At 41.6% G+C, this 20000-nt stretch overlaps 1 protein-coding gene across 1 annotated transcript in view; it reads left to right on the top strand.

Annotated features, from left to right (window-relative positions):
* Positions 1-20000, top strand: part of LOC137972867 (uncharacterized) — a 237670-nt gene that overhangs the window by 616 nt on the left and 217054 nt on the right. Inside the window, exons 2-15 of the mRNA XM_068819561.1 lie at positions 1868-2190; positions 3906-4047; positions 5131-5435; positions 5633-5774; positions 7060-7364; positions 9208-9349; positions 9560-9882; positions 10688-10829; positions 11249-11430; positions 12067-12210; positions 12849-12990; positions 14664-14986; positions 16713-16860; positions 18995-19305. Coding sequence (XP_068675662.1) covers positions 1868-2190; positions 3906-4047; positions 5131-5435; positions 5633-5774; positions 7060-7364; positions 9208-9349; positions 9560-9882; positions 10688-10829; positions 11249-11430; positions 12067-12210; positions 12849-12990; positions 14664-14986; positions 16713-16860; positions 18995-19305 — 3074 coding nt within the window. The remainder of the gene's footprint in view (positions 1-1867; positions 2191-3905; positions 4048-5130; positions 5436-5632; positions 5775-7059; positions 7365-9207; positions 9350-9559; positions 9883-10687; positions 10830-11248; positions 11431-12066; positions 12211-12848; positions 12991-14663; positions 14987-16712; positions 16861-18994; positions 19306-20000) is intronic.

The following is a 20000-nucleotide window of genomic DNA, read 5'->3' as shown; positions in this document are numbered from 1 at the left end:
AGCGATGTCCGTACAAAAACGGCCAATATTCCCCAGTGCGGCTCGAGCTAGCTCGGTTAGTAAGTAGTTTATTATATGGCTTTTTAATTACCTTTTGCTTTGTTTTTGCAAGCCCGTAATCGGCCCGTGGGCATTACGAGAGAAAAATGCCCTACAATTCAGTCACAATTAGCCAATCAGAGCGCGCGTTATATCGGTTACAAACACAAGCCATATAATAATAATAATAATAATAATAATAATAATAATAATAATAATAATAGTATTTTAATCAATCAAAACACGGTAGCCTTAACAACACTTATCTGCTTTTAATGAAGAATGCAACACCTATCATGCAATAGCATTCTGAAACATACCAGAGTGAGAGAGAGAGGGAGGAGGGGGAGGGGGAGGTGGAGGGGAGGGGGAGGGTGAGGGGGAGGGGGAGGGGGAGAGGGTAAGAGAGAGAGAGAGAGAGACGGGGGAGAGAACGATTCTCCCACTATTAGCCCTATTACGGTGGAAGTTATGTGGAATCTATGTTATTTCTTTTATGTCTTTCTGCGTGGTTAATAGGGAGTTCAAGAAATGGGGACGGCTACGGCATCGACAACTGACCCCAGAAAGCAATAATATTATTGGCTAAAAAGGAAAATAATCGTGCTTGTCGTGCTGCATGAACTTTCTGTACATTCTTGTGAACGCATTAAAGTGAAGGTGAAACCGGTGGGAATTTCCGCCAAATGGAATAGTAGAAATTTCCCGCAATTAAAAACGCAACCTAGCATTTGTCAGAAAGAAATTTGTAAATGTTTTCCCTTAATTGTTCGGCAGTGCTTTCCTTCAACAAAGCAGGGGTCTTCCATCATGAAGCAAATGGTTCATTTCGGTGTAAACGATGAAAGAGGAGTACGTATGGGGTTTTTCCATTTTTCCCGAAAAGATTCGAATGGTAGGAACTGTTCCATTTGTTGTCCCACCGGAAGGAATGGTTTTCCATTCAAAAGGAAAGCGCTCAAGGTTTTCGCTTCTCAAGCGCTCACACCAACCCAGTTATAGGATACTTTGCTCATATTGTGCAACGTGAACAAAACGGAATCATCTCGATATAATTATGAAAGCGTATAGATGAATTTTGAACTGAGATTTTTGTTGCCATAGCCGTTGTCGTTTCTTAAACTCCTAAATACAAGGACGACACCCCAAGGATCAGTTCGTGTGAAAGTGGTCCATGCGGCCGTAAACGACCTTGGTAGTACGGGCGCAATCTAAAAAAAAAATTCAAATAATCATCATGGAATTGAACACAGGGATTCTCTCTCCTTGGCTAAGTATATAACAACACTAAGAGATTTTGAACTTGACAAATGCAAGACTATAGAGTGTTTTCACTCACGTGATCAGGAACCTTGTTTTTCCACCGAAACAAAAGTAAAGGCGTTTGGATGATAATTGAACTCAATTCCCGGAGGATCAGTTAGGATCACCATTATGGCCGTCTTCCATTGTTTAGGAGCACCAACGTGGTCACCGTGACGTCACGTGAAAACACTCTTTATATGCCATGGCAAGACCTGTAATATAATTTTCTAACGAGCTTTCTCTTCGGGGTAGTAGGTGCTTGATCTGTGGCACTCTAGCGCAGAGGGTGAATTGGTGTGATCAGAATTCCTCCTTGTGAAAGAGTTTCTAAGCCGAGTGCGGTGTCGTTATTGAATATATGGCATCGCACATTAATCAGTTGTCTCAGTGACACGGAACCGTCTCGTATCAAATTTATGCCAAGAGAGGGTCCTAAAGGCACTGAAAGAACTGTATCAATCGTTTAGTATTTGGCCTCGGTTGTTGTAACTTAAAATGCACTGTAATCAATGATTTTCTTTAGAGCCATGCAAAGAAGCCCTGGGACTGCAAAATCGCCGAATTCCGAACACCGCAATTACAGCCTCTTCAATGGCCGACGCCAATCACGCGCCGTACTTTGGGCGTCTGCATTTTACAGCGCGCGGGAAATACCAAGGCGGTTGGAGCGCGCGCTTTAACGACCGCTACCAGTGGTGGCAAGTTGACCTTGGAAAGCCGGCCAAGGTCAGGAGTGTTCTTACACAAGGGCGACAGAATGCCAATCAATGGGTAACGCAATATCGACTGTCTTCTAGTCAAGACGGACTTTCTTGGGCTGATTACAAGGTGCAAGACTCCATCAAGGTGAGAGCTTGCTTTATTCAACAATTTCTTAAGCTTAAACGCGCTTGTATCGAGTTGCAAAAAAAACCAAACAAACAAACAAACAAACAAACAAACAAAAAAACACACATAGGAAGTTCAAGGAACACGAAAGAAGTGAAACCAGGAACCCATGACCCCGAGCCTACAACTCCATTGCGTTCGTGTCATGAAGTTTTCACAGACCAATTTATTTTTAGGTTGAATTTCCCGCCTATGAGACTCCCATAGGAACCCGGTGACCAATTACAAGAAATTAACCTGACGTCATAGGGTCACCGAACCGGAACTGCCTTTGTTTTTTTCGGAAAAGGTAGTCTAAAAATACATCGATCTGTAAAAATGTCGTGACAAAGGAACAGTATGGGAATTGTAGGTCATGGGTTCCTGGTGAAACGTGTTTCAAGTACTCTCCAACCTTTCCAAAAGCCGTAAGGTAATGTTACACAAGTCGATTTTGAACTCAAAATTGTTGGGTTAAAAGTTGTCTCGTGCAACATGGCGCATAGGGCGATTTTTAACGCAACATTTTGTTACGCCAACATGTTGCAGGTAATTGAGTCACTTTCAAAAACCTGCAATACTGTTGCCTGAATTTTGTTGGGGTTTGTGCTTGCAACACCCTCGTCGTTGACTTTTAACGCAACATCGTCCCAGAATGCACCACGGAGAACCGAAATAAGTCATGTCGACAGTCACGTCAACAGTGTCCGCCATATTTGTCGCCCGCGATTTGTCGAGCAGGAGCATGGGCAGGAGGCAGGAGCCTCAAATGTTGCGAGCAATGTTGCGTTAAAAATCGTCTCGCGTAACATACCGTTGCCGTAACAAAGTTTGCGTTAAAAGTCGTTTCGCGTCACATGGATTAAAAATTGGCGTTAAAACTGTTTTGTAACATCACTTTTACCAATTATATATCTAAAATCGCCCGGTTGAGTCTGCTTACGTAATCAGCTTGCACAACAAAATCTAATGTTGCAAGCTTGCGCTTACTGGATTCGATTGCGTTGATATACTTGCTGTTAAAACAAAATTGTTTGAGTTTGATTTAACTTCAAATTTCGTATCACCTCGTTAGCTATAACTAATCTCAAGTCTAACGAGCGTGAATGGAATAAACGTCCAGAATTTTCTCTTCAAATGATCTTTGCTTGAAACCGGCTTACTTTGTCTGTGTTTTTTTCCAGCATTCCAATTTGACCAGACATATCCAGGATTAATAAATGAGATGATATATGAAAGGAATCATATATTGAACTGACGATATGAAATCAAGTGAAGCTATGATCCTCACCTCATTCGTTGTTTCATTCATTCATTCATTCATTCATCACGGGAATATTAGAACCCACAAATGACCTGCTTCCAACGTCAGTGACTTGATAGCTCAGTTAGTTACAGTGTCGCACCGGTATCGCGAGATCACGGGTTCAAACCCCGTTGAAGTCCAGAAAATTTCTGGCTTCTCTGCGCAATTGCTAAAGTTGCGTTAATAACTGCGAGGATCATAGCTTCACTTGATATCCAGGTTGGAGTTAGGGTTACACGATAATGTGATTAGCCCTAACCCCTTCATCTTTTTCTCAAGGGTTAGCGCTAGGGTCTCGAGGGTTGACTTGAGAAAAATGAAAGAAAGCGTTTGAAATCTCAATAATAATTTAAATCGTAACCCTGTTTTCTTTACTCCTCTTTCTCAGTATTTTACTGGCAACAAAGACAGAAACACTGTGGTCACCAACACTCTCACTTCGCCTATCTTAGCGCGCTATATAAGGATAAAACCGTGGGGATGGAGTAGCCACATTTCTATGAGAGCAGAATTTTATGGATGCTATGTTGGTAAGATTCCTCTGTGATCACTGTAAACAATCAACGACCAGGCGCACAAATGAACCATAGACTTCTTTCATAATAGCGGCCAAATAAAATCTTCTTCTGTTTTAATGCTAATAAGCCTTTCAAGCCTAGCTAAAACCAGCAAACTTCAAAACAATATTTGCTCCTTGATCTTTCCGTTTTGTTGCGTTTACATTTGCTGTTGCTTCACAAATTCTTGCAATTAAAGGGGCTAGGTCACGCAATTTTAGGCAATTTCAGCACTGATCGAATGGTCATAGAATTAACTAAAATATTAAAATAACTGTTCAAAACTATAGAAGAACTCTAACAAAACACAGGGAAGCCAAGAAGGGACATGGATGGACAAAACTGGAGAGGATTGAAGTGGATTGAATTTGGGTAAATTTGAAAAACGTCGGCCCACCTTTTTTCAAGTCTATATAAATGTCATTTACAAAGCGGGAAAATCATTCTCAGTTGTTATGTGGCCGTGATTTTGCAAATGAAAGACTCTTGCTCTGCCAATTTGACGTTTAGAGCTCATAATTAACAAAATTAAACAAAATTACCTAAAATAGCGTGACCTAGCCCCTTTAAGGACGGTGCCTACTAATTCAAAGATATTTTTGCCCCGGTTTATGATTATGCAGGAAATGTAGATCTTAAGAAGTGTTATTGAAATCCAAAAAGAAAATTGGGGGTAACCACGCATTTTTCATAGACAATTCATGAATAATATTTGTAAAAAGCTAAAATACAAAGCAATGTATGGCGTTCTTTCTCAAATTGAAGCTTAATTATCTAAAATACATGGTTACCCCCAATTTTCTTTTTGGATACCAAGATTACTTACTAAGATCTTCTTTCTCCGGATAGTCGCACACTCCTTCCCTACGGGCATGTTGTGCATTCTTTTATCTCGGTTGCATCAATCTCCTTACTTGCGTCTCCAGTGTGAAAGTTCTTGTCGTTTCTCCTAGTCGACCAGAAAAGGCGACAAAAAGTTACTTAACTACTTACTCTCCGTTCGGGAATTAAAGCTTCCTTTTGACTAAGAAAATTCTTTGCACTTTTGTTTTGCAGACCGCTGCACCATGCCCCTGGGTGCTGAAGACGGCCGTTTGGTCCCAGGTGCCTTCTCGGCCTCTTCCTACTACACAAGCAGCCTGGCACCTTGGTACGCCAGGCTAAATCAAGTCTATTCGTGGAGCACACGTTATAACAGACGCGGCCAATGGCTGCAAATATCTTTAGACGGAAGCTCAACTATAAAGGGCGTGGCCTCACAAGGAAGATCTAACGCCAACCAATGGATCAAAACCTACACTATGAGCTCTAGTGTAGATGGTGTGAAATTCATCCAGTACCGTGAAGGAAGCTCAGCGAGGGTAACTAATAGCGTTTTAAGAAATTCAGATAAATAAACATAGGTCAAGGATATAGTTTCGTAACATGACAATGACACTCGTTTGTAGACTGTTAGCTACAGATTTTGTACAGTTATTGGAACATGAGATCTACTGAGATGCGCGCGCTGGAGGATAACTTTGATAAATGTATGGTTTTCTTTTGATTCTGTCTTTAGTTATTTCAAGGAAACGTCAATCGAAATGGAATTGTTTTTCACCGTATTAACAAACCATTTGTGGCTAGTCATGTTCGCTTCTATCCTGTATCCTGGTACAGTTGGATGTCAATGAGGGTTGAACTGTATGGATGCCCAACAGGTAATGTTAATGTTTACGTGTAAAACGAAGCCATCATATTCTCTAATTTATTTCCCAATCCAAACAACAGGCACATTCAGGCCCCAAAAATTGTAGGGTTTTTGATTGTCATTCAATCCAATTCTATTGAACCTTTTCCTATCTCAAAAATGTTAGTCGCAGAATGGAGCATCGAGGTGCTCTTTAGCCCGTCGGTTTGTGTACAGTTGTAGTTTGAAAATTGTAATAACCTTGTACAGTATTATGATTATTCACTCGGTACCTTTCATTTGAGTGGTCACAATTCAGAATTGAGCATCGAGGCACTCTTTGGCCCATCAGTTTGTGTACAGTTGTAGTTTGAAAATTATATTAACCTTGCACAGTATTATGAGTATTCACTCGCTTCTTCATTTGAGTGGTCACAATTCAGAATTGAGCATCGAGGCACTCTTTGGCCCGTCAGTTTGTGTACAGTTGTAGTTTGAAAATTATAATAACCTTGTACAGTATTATGATTATTCACTCGGTACCTTTCATTTGAATGGTCACAATTCAGCTTGGATTTCACTCTCATCCTCAAATTACATTTACTTTGCACAGCTCCATAGGGAAGAGCTGGCTAGAAGATGGCCTTTGAGAGGTCACAGGATAAAGGGGTTTCTCTTACAATACATGCAATCTTGTGTCGAGTTTATGGTGTGACACTCTTACAAATAGGTTCAAAAGACTCCTTTTCGAAGTTTTACAAATTTCTTTAAAAAACATGTTGTGAAAGTAGACATGATAAAGGAGTTTGAATTTGTTGCTGAAAGCCAATTCCACGATGTGAATTATGGATAAGATTTAAAGAGGAGTTTTGGATTTGAGGTGAAAAGCCATTGCCAATTACCACTGTCATTTGTCCCCATGGCGGCCATATTTATGCTTTTAACGAAGGAGCAGCCTCCTTTTTTGTGCCGTAATCTAATTCTTGTGTAATATGGCTCGACTCTATCACAAAGTGAACGTGTTCGGTTGATTTGGTGAATGAACATGGCCACTGATCACGTGATTCAAGGCTATCTATGGCCAAAGACACCAATCATAATGCAAAGGAAAAGATGCAAACGGCACCAAGTGTGGGGTGGGGTGAACAATGGAGTCTGGGAATGATAATGCAGCGTGACAGTTTTGCTCCTGTGGTGTGACATTTTTGCATTGTATCAATGCAAGGCCATGAAACTCCTCCCGAAAATATATTCCACACTGAGCTGAAAAGATGTCCAAAGAAAATGAATTAAAATGGTTTCTCTTCTCGTTACAGCGGGTCTGTGTAGTGCTGCGCTTGGCCTTCAAAACGGACGCTTGCACAACAACCAAATCACAGCATCATCATCATATCCAGGCCTTACCACTTCTCGAGCACGGCTTCGCCAGAGTCAGGCCTGGTGCGCAAGATATAACAACCACAACCAGTACCTGAGGTTTGACTTCCGCCGTGTTACCAAGGTAACAGGAATAGCCACGCAGGGAAGATCCAATGCGCATCAATGGGTGACTCAATACTGGTTGCTGTTCAGTCAGGATAATGTTCATTGGGCATTATACCGACACATGAGCAATGACAAGGTAAGAAAAGACTGATTCTTTTTGGGATAAGGTTTATCACGGGTGGTAATTCTTGGTTTTCATCCACGTGATGAGACCGCCATGTTGGTGTGCAGAACAATAGAAAATGGCCCCACAAGTTTTGCATAATGGCGTCAAAATCCCTAAAGACATCCTACGGCATTGTTCTGTACACCAACATGGACGCCGTGACGTCAGATCAAAACACTCAATAGGGAGTTTAAGCAACGACAACGGCGACGGCAACGAGAACGTCATCTCAAAATATAAATTCGCGTTATTTTAATCGCTTCGTGACCATTTCAACCTTTTTAATACGACAAGGATGTGGTAGTTTCTCAAGATTGACACTGGTCGGAACGGTGCTTAATTTAGGGGAGCAAATGAAAATTTATCTTCAAGGGCTGACGTCCTTGATAAACCGCGTGCAAAGTACGCACGTGCAGAGCGTGAAAAGCCATTGCTTCTCCCCACTAATTCCGTCACCGTTGTCGTTGCTTAAGCTCCCTAAAGATAATAATAGGGAGTAATAGGGAGTTTAAGATCTGCGCCGCGACGGTAACGAAAACGTCATTTAAAATTGCAAGTTCAGGTTTATTAATCTTTTTCGTCATTGTGTCGCCTTGTCTAACTTCTAAAAACTAGTGTAACTTTCCAGGAACTGAATTAGGAGGTGCGGTATTGAATCTACGATAGAAAATTCAAATTCGCTGCCTTTTGTTCACGTTCTCCGTAAAACTTGAGAATTGGTCATTTCACGTCGCAGATTTGCCGAAAACGTGAAAGAAATGCACAAAAACTAAAGATTCACGTGCAGAGCGTGCAAAGCTATTGTTTTTGCTAATGAAATATGCAAAATTTGTGACGTTTTCGTTGCCGTCGCAACGACATCGTAGATCTTAAACTCCCCAATGATGAAAAGAAACAAAAAAGAGTGATGACAAGTGGTAAATACCTAATGAACTCAACCATCTGAGCCAACTTGTCGGCGATTTTTACCTTTTTTGGCTTCTGTGTTGCACAGATAACACTTTTTTGTGTGTCAGTTGCGGTTGTTGTCTGTTTGCTTCTTAAGGGTGTTGCACCTGTTGTCCTCCAATTTCTTGTTCGCATACTATGCCCAGTTGGCCTACCCACCATCTTGAAACCAAAGATGGCCCTGGGGACGAGGTTGTGATTCATCTTCAGTACACGGACGACAATTTCGAATATCTTTGCCCCGCGCAGAAGCCAATGCTGCATGCCCAAAGTAGAGTCAGTGGGAAGAAGAGACTTTTCGAGTCTTTCAGCGAGCAGTGTTTAAACAGGCCAGAATGTGTTGGATGATTCTCATGGAGATGAGCATAAATCGACGAGCCAGCGCTGAATTAAAAAGTACTAGCATGTAAACAAAATTTGACTTGATCCCAGAATCTGTATTTTCGCATGTAAACCAAATGAATATTCTAGGTTGTATTTACAATCAACTCCAAGTTCCATTTTGATTAAGAGTATGCTTAGTTGGACAACCGCTGGTCTATTTTCATGGTTTTCATAGCTCGACAGAAAACAAATTCGACGTCTGAAAACAAGTCGTGCTAAGGTCGTACCAGAGTCGTGCCAACTTAGCACGACACTAGCACGACGTTTGAAACAGGCCTAAAAGCAGTAAATATGAAACAAGAGAGCGAATTCCCGTACTCCATGACATGGCAGTGGCGCAACATGGTTTCAAACGTCGTGCTACTGCCGTGCTAAGAGAGATGAATTGAGTTCGGCACGACAGTAGCAAGACGATAGCACGACGTTTGAAACGGACTTTATACTTGAAATGCTTTCTAATTTCATTCTGATTCTTTCTCAGACTTTTACAGGAAATCGTGATTTAGACTCTGTGGTGACGCAAGCGATAGCTCCTCCGATCGTTGCCAGATATGTTCAGATTCGACCAAGAGGCTGGCGGAGTCATATTTGCATGAGAGTGGAATTTTATGGCTGTCCTGCAGGTGCGTTGCTGTACATGAGTTACGTGAGGGTGCCATTAGTGACTAAAATCACCCTTTGCAGGCGACATCTTTGAAAATGAATACATTTTTATTCGTTTGAGAATATCGTTACAACTAAAAAGCGGGCGAAAATTGAATGGGGACTTTTTTTAACACGTTCGTATCCCAGCCTTCAAGACTAAGAGTAATATTCCTCAATTTCGTTTACAGATAGTTGCTTTGCTCCTCTGGGAATGGAGGATGGTCGCATCTTGAAACCGCGCCTGACCGCCTCATCAATGTATAACATGAACTATGGACCTTACAATGCACGATTACAGGCTAGGAATTATGGCTCTACGTACGGAGGATGGACAGCCGGCCAGCAAAATACAAACCAGTGGATTCAGGTCGACCTCGAAGCACTTGCCACACTGAAAGGCGTAGCTACACAGGGTCGTTATGACGCAACGTATTACGTGAAGTCTTACGTCATACAATACAGCGCAGACGGAAGGAAGTTTGTCCCTTACAAAGAAGGAAGCACACCTAAGGTAAATGTCGTCACGCAATGGTCTGAACAGTCTATCCCCCTCCTAAAATCTGTTTAAGCAAACTTAAAACTGCATAATGTGTCTCTGCTTTGCTAAGTACCCCCAACTTTACCGCAGTGAAAGTCTTCCGGTGTAGTAGGCAGCCAAATGACGACTTAATGTGATATCAAGTTACTTCACGACATGTCATGTCAATTACCCTTGTTTGTATTGAACCTAGGCTACATACCTCTCAGCTACAAGGAAGCGACGCTGGGTTCGAGGCTGACCTTAGCCTTATCATTGACCCTCCTTTCGACGAGTTTAGACACCAAACAGCTACAAATGTGATGCTAATTTTACAGCTTACCTTTGCTTTTTTTCTAATCTATGTGAATTTGAAAAGTGCAACAACTCATTTCGATTTATTTTGATAAAATTTGCGCGAACCATATTTGGAGATCGTAGTATTTGATTGATGAGTTCATCAGGAAAGTAGAATGTCATACTCTATAAACTAGAGTGTGCCAAATCAAGTAACCTTAAGCTATTTTAAATCAAGAAAAGTAAAGTTGCGACGTGTTATTTCGTTTCACGTGATATCATGTCATGTCATGTCATGTCATGTCATGTCATGTCATGCAAGTGGTTTCCTGTTAACTCAAGTCCTTTCGTGTCCGCAGAAGTCAAGCTAAGCCTTTCAAGTCATCCTTACTCATACGATACTGGTTTTCTAGAAACTGTATATAATACGACTCAGAACATTTTTTGAAGTCAAGGATTTGACTACTATTTTGACAACTAATTGACCATTGGTACATTTTAGGTCTTTAGTGGAAATAGTGAAAGACATGTTGTCGTGTTGCACCGCTTCAGGGTACCGTTCAAGGCACGGTATGTTCGACTTTATCCAAAAAGTTGGAACGGTTATATAGCATTGAGGATGGAGTTATATGGATGCAGACACGGTGAGTTTAAAATCTGCTCTCTTATCTTTTTCCAAGCTTGGATAGAGAAGATATTGAGAAGCCGGTCTTGGCTCGTCTTATCTTGATCCGAACCAACTGATGCCCTGTTCACACCAACCATGTTTTGAACATGTTTAGTTAAATACAGTTTCAAATTGATTTCTTTTTAAATCATGTATTCTGATCCTTGTCGACTACACATCTAACACAAATCAAAGCATGTATTGAAACTCATCTGAATCTCATGTAAAAGCCAGTCCTACGCTTTTTCTGTACGTGACTGATTTTCATTTTGTTAAACCCAGGTTAATGAAACGTGTCTTGTTGGTGAAGATGGGGTATAAGCCCAGTTTGTAATGTCTTTGTCAAGATTATCTTATCGAACACACTTTGACATTCCTTTTCTTCTTTGTGTTCAGGTCCTTTGTGTAACCGACCGATGGGGTTGCAAAATGGACGACTACCAAACACAAGAATGACTGCTTCTTCACAATGGGACAAGTACCATGCTGCTTTTCGAGCCCGGCTACATCTCAAAAAGAGTGGCCGGTATATGGGTGCTTGGAGGGCACGAACAAATAACCGGTATCAGTTTTTACAGGTACAGCTAGTGCCAACAAAACTTATTTTTACGTTTGCAAAATCAAGTCCTGAATAATTATAGAGACTTGGATGCCTGTCACTTTGTTTACGGCTTTTTCGGTATCTGTGATTAACGTTCAAGAAGTAACTTCAATCCAAAAGCGTATTTTTTTGTAAAGGCCAAATTTCTGTTTAGCGTTTGCCGTTTGCTCCAAACCTGAAACCGAACCTCTAGCCGACGGAGGAGCAATGTTAGCTCATTGGTGAGAGCTCTTTTCCTTCCAACACTCGCTAAGAATGTGGTTCATGGCTCAGATTCCTGAACCTCCAAGCTGGCAACAAATGCAAACAGATCGTTCTAAGGACCTCAGGTCTCGCAAAAGGGTCCTTGAATCGTTGTCTCGCTGAGTGACGTCACTTTCTTACAGGAAATGTTGTTATATAACCCTTTCACCGCCATAAATGCCAATCGACACTTATAGATTTTACTCTGTCTAACGCCAGACGATTTTACTCGTCAACGAGGAATCCCTCGGGTTAATCTTCGCTTATTTGTGAAAAAGGCAATGAGGTTCCTGTAAGCACAAAGCCACAAATATTAAACGTTGAGTTGTTTCATTTTTCCTCACTGTTTTCTTTAACATCTTTTTTACAGGTTGACTTTGGAGGAGCAGCTTTAATTGTTAGAATTACAACCCAGGGAAGAGAAGATTCTAGACAGTGGGTCACAAAGTACTCCTTACGATCTTCATTGGATGGAATTCACTTCGTGGATTACAAAGAGAAATTTACCACTAAGGTAATGCACCCTTTTCAGAATTTCGTGTGTTGTAGTTTTTAGCTGTTTCAAGCATATTTGAACAAGTTTACCATTTGAGTTTTGGTTATAAAAGTAGCTTGTGTTCTCTCCGGATAAAATTTGAAAGACCTCCCTAAAAGCCACGGCTCTCCAGGCAGCTCCAGAACTCCATAACCCAGAGGTGTCGATCTACGATGAAATGCGGCCCATCTCTTTTCTTTATCATCAATTTTTAGGGCGGCTACTACTTAGATTTTTCGGTAGAAAAACGTGGCGGTATTTTGTTTCTTGCACTATCAGTGATCGTGCATGAAGCACGTGCAACTCTCTTTTGCGGCTACATGGTTCCAGACCAATCCGAGGCGTTGTGGCCATAATTTAGCAGGACCCGTGTTCTAAATTTGAAATAATGCGGTAAACCGATGGGCGAAGGCCATCTGAGAGAGATCTACACTTGTGGGTTATGGGCTTCTGCCAGCTATGATGAAGAATTGACCACGTTTTCAACGTTACACCAAACACTTTGTCAGTCAGTAGATAGATCCATCGATCAATCGATCGATCGACCTAAAGTCAGTCAATCAACCTTGAACCTTCTAGACAAACTTACCATTTGTTTCATTTCAAACCTGCTACAGTATTTTCCTGGCAATTCGGATCAAAACACCGAGGTATCACACCCGTTATCGCCCCATATCAGAGGACGCTTCATTCGTGTTGTACCTTACAGCTGGTACAGTGTTATTGCCATGCGAGTGGAGTTTTATGGATGTCGGACTGGTACGTAGTCATAAATGTTTTATGTTTGATCTACTTAACATGCTAACGGTGCCGCGGGAAAAAAAATTCTAAAAAGACTCATACACGAAAGATTTGATATCATCGCAGTTACTCAGCAAATAAAACAGTTGCGAAGAAAGCCTGAGCATTTACAGGCTCAGTGAAGGGGGCTCGAACCAATGACCATGTTATTGCGCATGCACTTGCTCTACAAACTGAAATATCAAAGGAAAGGGGGAACTGAAACTCGTTTTTCGAAAATCCCGAAACTTTACGGGCCATTTTCGCGTGTCACAATTCCCTCTGTCGGTCTTTGTTACCTTGGAAACATGTTAAAAGCGCGGCTTTCCTGAACAAGTGGTTGGCAGGTTCACAAAGCGGCTTTTCGGGCCCGAAAAGTTTTCGAGACTTTCGAGAAATAGGCCCCTGGTCACTTGTGATGAGTTGCTGATTAACTGCGCTGATCTACAACTCTCATGTATTTAACTTTCCGCAGTTTAAGTATATGAACATTATTATATGTGGCCTGTCCTATTCTGTCAACAACAGTGACAACAACAACATTTACTTTGTTGATACAAAAATTTAGAGTAGCATCAGCTAATCTAGGCTGGCCGGACTTACAGTTTACTTAAGGATGAATTGTAAATACAAAGAAAACCGGAAGAAAGATACAAGTGAAAGAATTAATAAACAAACGACTGAGGGAACAGAATATATGAACGACAGCAGATAGCAGCACATAGCAGGGTAGTTAAAAATGAAAAAACAATTGTTACTATTTGACTAATCCTACTTTCTCTACAATTGTAGACGTTTCAATATAGTCATTTTCGCTTATCAATATTTTAAAAAGGATTCCGCAGATTTCTCTTTTGTACGCTTTCGTCGGTAAAGTGCTAACACACAACTGATTGTGGCCATCGATATCTTGACAGTGGCATCTCAAGACGGTGTTTGTTGAATGAGGCCTCGTATACAAAAATAGCCATTATTCAATGGAAGTTTGTCTAGCTCTTGAGCATCGAGATTAGAATCAGAAAAGTAGACGTTATTTGGACTGACCTTTCTCCGGTATTCCGCGGAGATAATTGCATGGCGTTCTAAAATATGTCCAAGTTTTACGATATAGGTAACCCATGAACCGGCTTGATTGTTCATGCTAGGTTAATTCTTGACTCACAGAATAAAACGAATCATATATGCAGACAATCAAATCAGTCAGGCATGACGTGAAACAAATGTATGAGCCGGAGGAAAAGCGCCGGAAAACGCATACGAGCAAGTCACTGTAGACTTGGCTTTCTCCTCTCCTATTGGGCGAGGATGTGGCGCGAAAACGCTCACTAGCAAGTAACTATTGACTAGGCTGTAGTGTCTGCCATTGGATGAAGATTTACATGCAATACGTACTTAACAGACGTGTGAAACCAATGAAACAAAGCCCTAAAATCTTTTAGAGTCTCTAACTGGCAAGAAGTAAGCCACGGCCCAGTTATCCAAAAGCAGATTGACGCTAACCCAAGATTAAATACAAACCCGGGCTTCAATTTTCGCTGTCAAAAAAAATCGAGTTCGCGCGTCACCACATTATGATCAACAAGATCAAAAAGCTCTTTGAAAAATATTCGAAGAATACGTGCACATTTAACGTCTGTGCAATTTCTTTCAAGACAAATGCAAGATGCCACTTGGTTTAGAAGACTTTCGCATCGACAGCGGTGCTCTCACGGCTTCTTCTTACGTCAACTACAACCATGGCCCAGATCGCGCACTACTTAACTGGCCGTCAGGACACAGCCGATCAGGTGCCTGGGTAGCAAAACACAGGAACACCAATCAGTGGCTTCAAGTGGAATTGGCTCACCCGGCCAAAATAACAGGCGTGGCTACACAGGGTCGGTACGATGCCTACCAATGGGTTACAACGTATGCTGTATCCCACAGTATGGATGGAAAAACGTTTAAAGCGTATCTTGAATACGGAAGGAATAAGGTATTGACTTGTGTATTGCTTACTGTCATTTGTAAATTTTTACTGGAATAAATTTTAGGCACTACAGAAAGAGCACAAAAAATACGACATTTCAGTTAAAGTTCTTTACCCTTACAGACCTTCGTGATTAAGAGATCGCTGTTTGACATAACACCGAAGGCTAGATGTCTTTCAATATTGGTGACCATTGGTTTCCCAGGCCTCAATTCCAGGACACGATACTGCAAGGCTTACTAGCTGTATTTCAGTCACTCAGTATTAGTCGACTTTGCTCATCATAGGAAGCATTAGGGAGTTTAAGAAACGACGATGGGGTACGGCAACGACAATGCCACAAAAATGAGTATCATAGACCTCTTTCATGATGGCGACCAAATAAAATATTCTTATGTGAGCTCTAAGCTTGAGCCCGCGATATGGTCACGTGATACTGGTAGGCGGATACCTTGTTTCGAGAGGTGTCAATTGATCAAAACATGGATTTTCAATATCAAAGATGTATGCTGTAAACTAGCATGATACTGGTCACATTGGCATACATGGAGGGGTGGACGGACGTACATACGTACGTACGGACGGTCATGACGTCATGGCTATAAAACCAAATTTCGTCGCATCGATGGGTTACCATATTTTCTTAACTGTGGTGCGGCGCGCGCGGAACTCCGCTACAAAAGAATGTAAAGGTGGTCGCCATTTATGAAAGTGGTTTATTGGTTAAAAAAGGAAAGGTATTAGATATTGTTCTTGCCGCTCAAACATAAAATTCATATCTTCTTGTCGCCGTGTAATATCCTCTATATATTTTAAGGTGACGTTTCCTACGACTACGTCTTCTTAGATCTTAGATTCCTTATTATGTAGCACGAAATTACAAGGCCATCTGGGTCTCCTTCAATATTGCAGACCTTTGGCTGACCGTGTTTCAAGTAATGATGAGGGGCTATAAAGCTATCCTTATAACATTCACATCACAAACAATAGCTTGTATAGTTGTTTTGTTATTGACCCATTTAATAGCCTGATTTAACGAGATTTTTCATAGTTAATAGACGGGAAAGGTTATGAAACTCGACTTGTTGTAGGTTTTTGTTCTCTTTTTTTTCCTTAACCGTGCACTAAACACATTAGTTGTTGGGAGTTGTTGCGCGAAGTTTGAAACTGGTCAAACTTTTGAGCCAACATCTCCCAACATTTCTTTTGTTCCGTGATCACCGAAGCGTAGCGCAACAATGCTGGATCCGTTTGAACAGCTCTCTTCCCAATCTCGACCCCAGAACTCTTCTCTCGACTGAGAGAGAGAGAGAGAAGTGTTCTGGGGAACCCTGAAACAAACTGTCTTCTCATTGGTTTTCGTGAAGAACAATCAAAAACGTCTCTAATTGGTGCATTCATGCTATCACGAGGAGTGAGCAGGCGCCGTAAGGTTCAAATAGCCAATTTTTGGCTACAAGAACCCTACGGCGCATGTTCTCCTACATAGAGTTTCCCAGAGCCTTGCGTCGATCCAAGGCTCTGGTGATGAGAATGCTCTGTTCCAACATTGTTGGGGTCACGCACGCGCATTACAGATGGTTTCCGTGGAGATAGCCATGCACGTACCCTTCCCATAAAACACTGCACGTCCTTACAATGTTGGGAGTTGTTGCGTCCGTTTGCATGGGGCTTAATACCGGAAAATGTTCTAATTTTATGAGCTTTTTCTTCTTCTTTTTGTTTCTCTCAGTTGTTTAGCGGAAACTACAATCGTTACACCATCGTGAAGCACGACCTCACTCCACCGATCAGGGCCAAGTTTGTCCGATTTAATCCTAAAGGGTACCGTACCTACATTGCAATGAGAATAGAGCTATATGGGTGTTACTACGGAGGAGGTTAGTAAATAGTGTTTATAAGTGACGTCATGGCGGCCATGTTGGTTGTCCCTAAACAAAGGAACGATGGCCATGTTGGTTTCCGCAACTAATCCTCCGGGAATTGAGCTCTGTTATCATGCAAACGGTTTCTTTTGTTCGGTCGAAAAACATGGTTACTGATCACGTGGATGAAAACACTCTATAGGGCGTTTAAGGAACGACGACGGCTACGATAACGACCGTCACAAAACAAGAATATCATTGGTTAAAAGAGGTAAACGTAGTCGTGCTGCACGTGCGGCACGCGTGTTAGAACATTCTTTGACGTATTCCTCAAAATGACAACGTAAAATAGCTTTTGACGGAACGACGTGAGCATATAACAATGAACCGTTCATTTTCTACCTTTTTAAAAAAACCGTCCGTAAAAATTCCATTTATATGTCAGTTCGCTCGTTTTGTCCAACGTGAACAACAAGATGGACTAATCGCAAAATTCTTATGAGAGCTTCTTCTGAAGCGTAGTGTTCGTGTACGTTGCCGCTGTTTTTGCTGAAACCTCGTAATGTATTCGCTCAGGCCGGTCCTCTAGCTTACCGTCCTCTTTGAATTGTTGTCCGCGTTTAGCCGAACAAAACTCACTTGGTGAAATCAACCGTCGTGTCCAATTCCAGCTCACCAGGGACTTTTAATTGACATCTACGACCCTTTGGCATCAAGGAGATAGCACTATGGGAGCTTAAAGTGCTAGTATGACCAAAACATCAATTTTTATTTTTCTTTGGATTTCAAAACTATGTTAACTAAACAATAAGTGACCCAAGTTTGAAGCCTTGATTTCAAAAAGACACCTGTTTATTTTAACTGGAATTTACATGTTTAATGGTCCACCATTACTAACTTTGAAATATTGAGAGAGCTGGATCGAGGAGAACATGACATCAAAGACTCAAAAGTTTAAGAATACAATGCATGTGTGCGCGGATGAATTAATATACGGCTCGGGAGTTTCGGGCTTTCAGACTTTTAAACTGGTGTTTTGCGTATATAAGAAGCTGCGTTTACGCTCTGAAATATAAGGTTGTGAGTAAATGACGTCACTTCCCTATATCCAGCCCTCTGAGGTCCAATTGGTCAGTTTGGAGCGCGAGTAATGGCGGTTCGTGAAATCGAAAACTTACAAAGTAAACAGCCTTTGACAAAAATCAAAGCTCAAAATTTTCCAGTCAGGTGTTAAGCAAACACACTTTAAAAATTTGCAGAAAAATTGAAAGGAAGTGATGATTTGATCATAGTAGCACTTAAAGCACGAGACGTTTTAGAGCCACGGACGGCAACTGAAAGTGAGCTGTTTTCCTTTTTAACTTGTCTTGACACTTACCACATTCATAGAGAGCGACTTTCCTATGACTTTGAAAAAAGTGTTCGCATTTTGTTTCACGTACCATCGTTTGGCAACATTAAAACAAAGCTTCTCCTATATCCCGGCAAGGAAATTCCCAATATAGGCAGTAAACAGTTCGATTGCCCAATCAAATTACTGCATTTCAAATGACGTCGAAGCGAAATGCCGATCGCTTTCGAGAAAGTTCCATAGAGGGATGACGTTGTTTGCATCCGCGTTCGCTAAGCCAATGAAAAGTCGCTGTCGTTTGTTTTCGTTCAATAAACCAATTAAATGTGTTGCATTTTTGTTGACGTTCTGTTTTTACGTTTATTTTTCAAAGTCATATAAAAGTCACTCTATCGCTAAGTATCTTTTTACTATTATAGACGATTAGTGTAAAAGTCTAGTAGAGACAACCGTCCTGTCGTCCACTTTTTACGACGTAAACAGGATGGAATAATCGCGAAAGACTCACGATGGTGCAAAGCCATGACGTTTTCGTAGACGTCGCAATCTTTTCGCCCGTAGAAACTGGTTTTTTTTGTTAAATTCTCATCCGAAAAGTTGCTAGGTCATTGCTGAAAGCCAGTTGTTCTAAGGAAGAATTTCCCCGAGCTGGGGTAGATACAGTAACAAACCATCGGTTTTTGTAGTGACACTGAAGCCGAGTTAAATGCAATATCCCGCTTAACTAGCTTTGAGGTACGCGTTGTACATCGTTAGCCGAAACTTAAAATGCACCGAATCCTTCTATTCCCGAACCAGATCGCTTCTATAACAATCCTGTTGGCCTTCAAAATAAAAAACTCAAGAACTCCGCCATCACTGTATCCTCTTTCCTCAACAACAATTTCGCACCGTGGTTTGCAAGGCTCCATGGCGTCCGCTCGTGGATCAGCAAAGACACAAATCACAACCAGTGGATTCAAGTTGATCTCGGACGCGCCATGAGGATCACCGGCATCGCGACTCAAGGAAGACAAGATGGAGCCTACTGGGTTACTGCCTATTATGTGAAGTTCAGCTTGGATGGAATATACTTCGCCATAGTCAGGCATTGGTGGAATGCTGTTAAGGTATCCTATACAATCCATTTCTTTGTGCAATGTTGTCACTGATTCTCTGATCTGCATGCACTTATGTCCAGAAATGCAAATAATTAGATTCCCTGACCCCAACCCGACTTTGATTCTAACTTTTTCCAGCAATAAGATAAGTGTTAGTTAGAGTAGCTTGTTGAATTGGCGAGAAGAGCTAGGGTCTCTCTCTCTAAATGCTTATCCTAATAGGCGTCGCATCTTCGACCGCACAGTCTCAGATTAATAATAACGTATTCTCCTTGTGGTCACTTGTGATGTAGATGTCTACATCACAACTGACCACATTGTGAGACAAACGAGAATACTTTATTATTATTGTACTTCACCACGATGAATAACAGCAACCTTTTTTACGACGGTCTCACATTGTTGGGACTGGTTGTTTCGGAATGTAGGGTCCCTAGTCTCAAGTTCCTTCCTAGGCGGTATCTTTACAACATAGGTAGCCCCAGCCAGTGTCCAAGGTATAAGGATCCTATGCCTGGTGCCAGTTTGGGGAGCCAACACTGTGTATATGAGAACCGCGTGCCTCCTTAAAAAACATCCACTACCCGCTCCCATGACTTCACGTAACCCTGATCGGGGGGCTCAACAGGTACTACACCCTGCCCACAGGTGACCTGTAGGCTAGCGGAAGGAAGGAGTAGTCTTATTTCTCCTGTTCGTAGAGG

This window comes from Montipora foliosa, chromosome 10 (genome assembly GCF_036669935.1).
Source record: "Montipora foliosa isolate CH-2021 chromosome 10, ASM3666993v2, whole genome shotgun sequence".
Taxonomy (NCBI): Eukaryota; Metazoa; Cnidaria; class Anthozoa; order Scleractinia; family Acroporidae; genus Montipora; species Montipora foliosa.
Note: the sequence above shows the minus strand (reverse complement) of the source record. Positions and strands in the feature narration are given on the sequence as shown.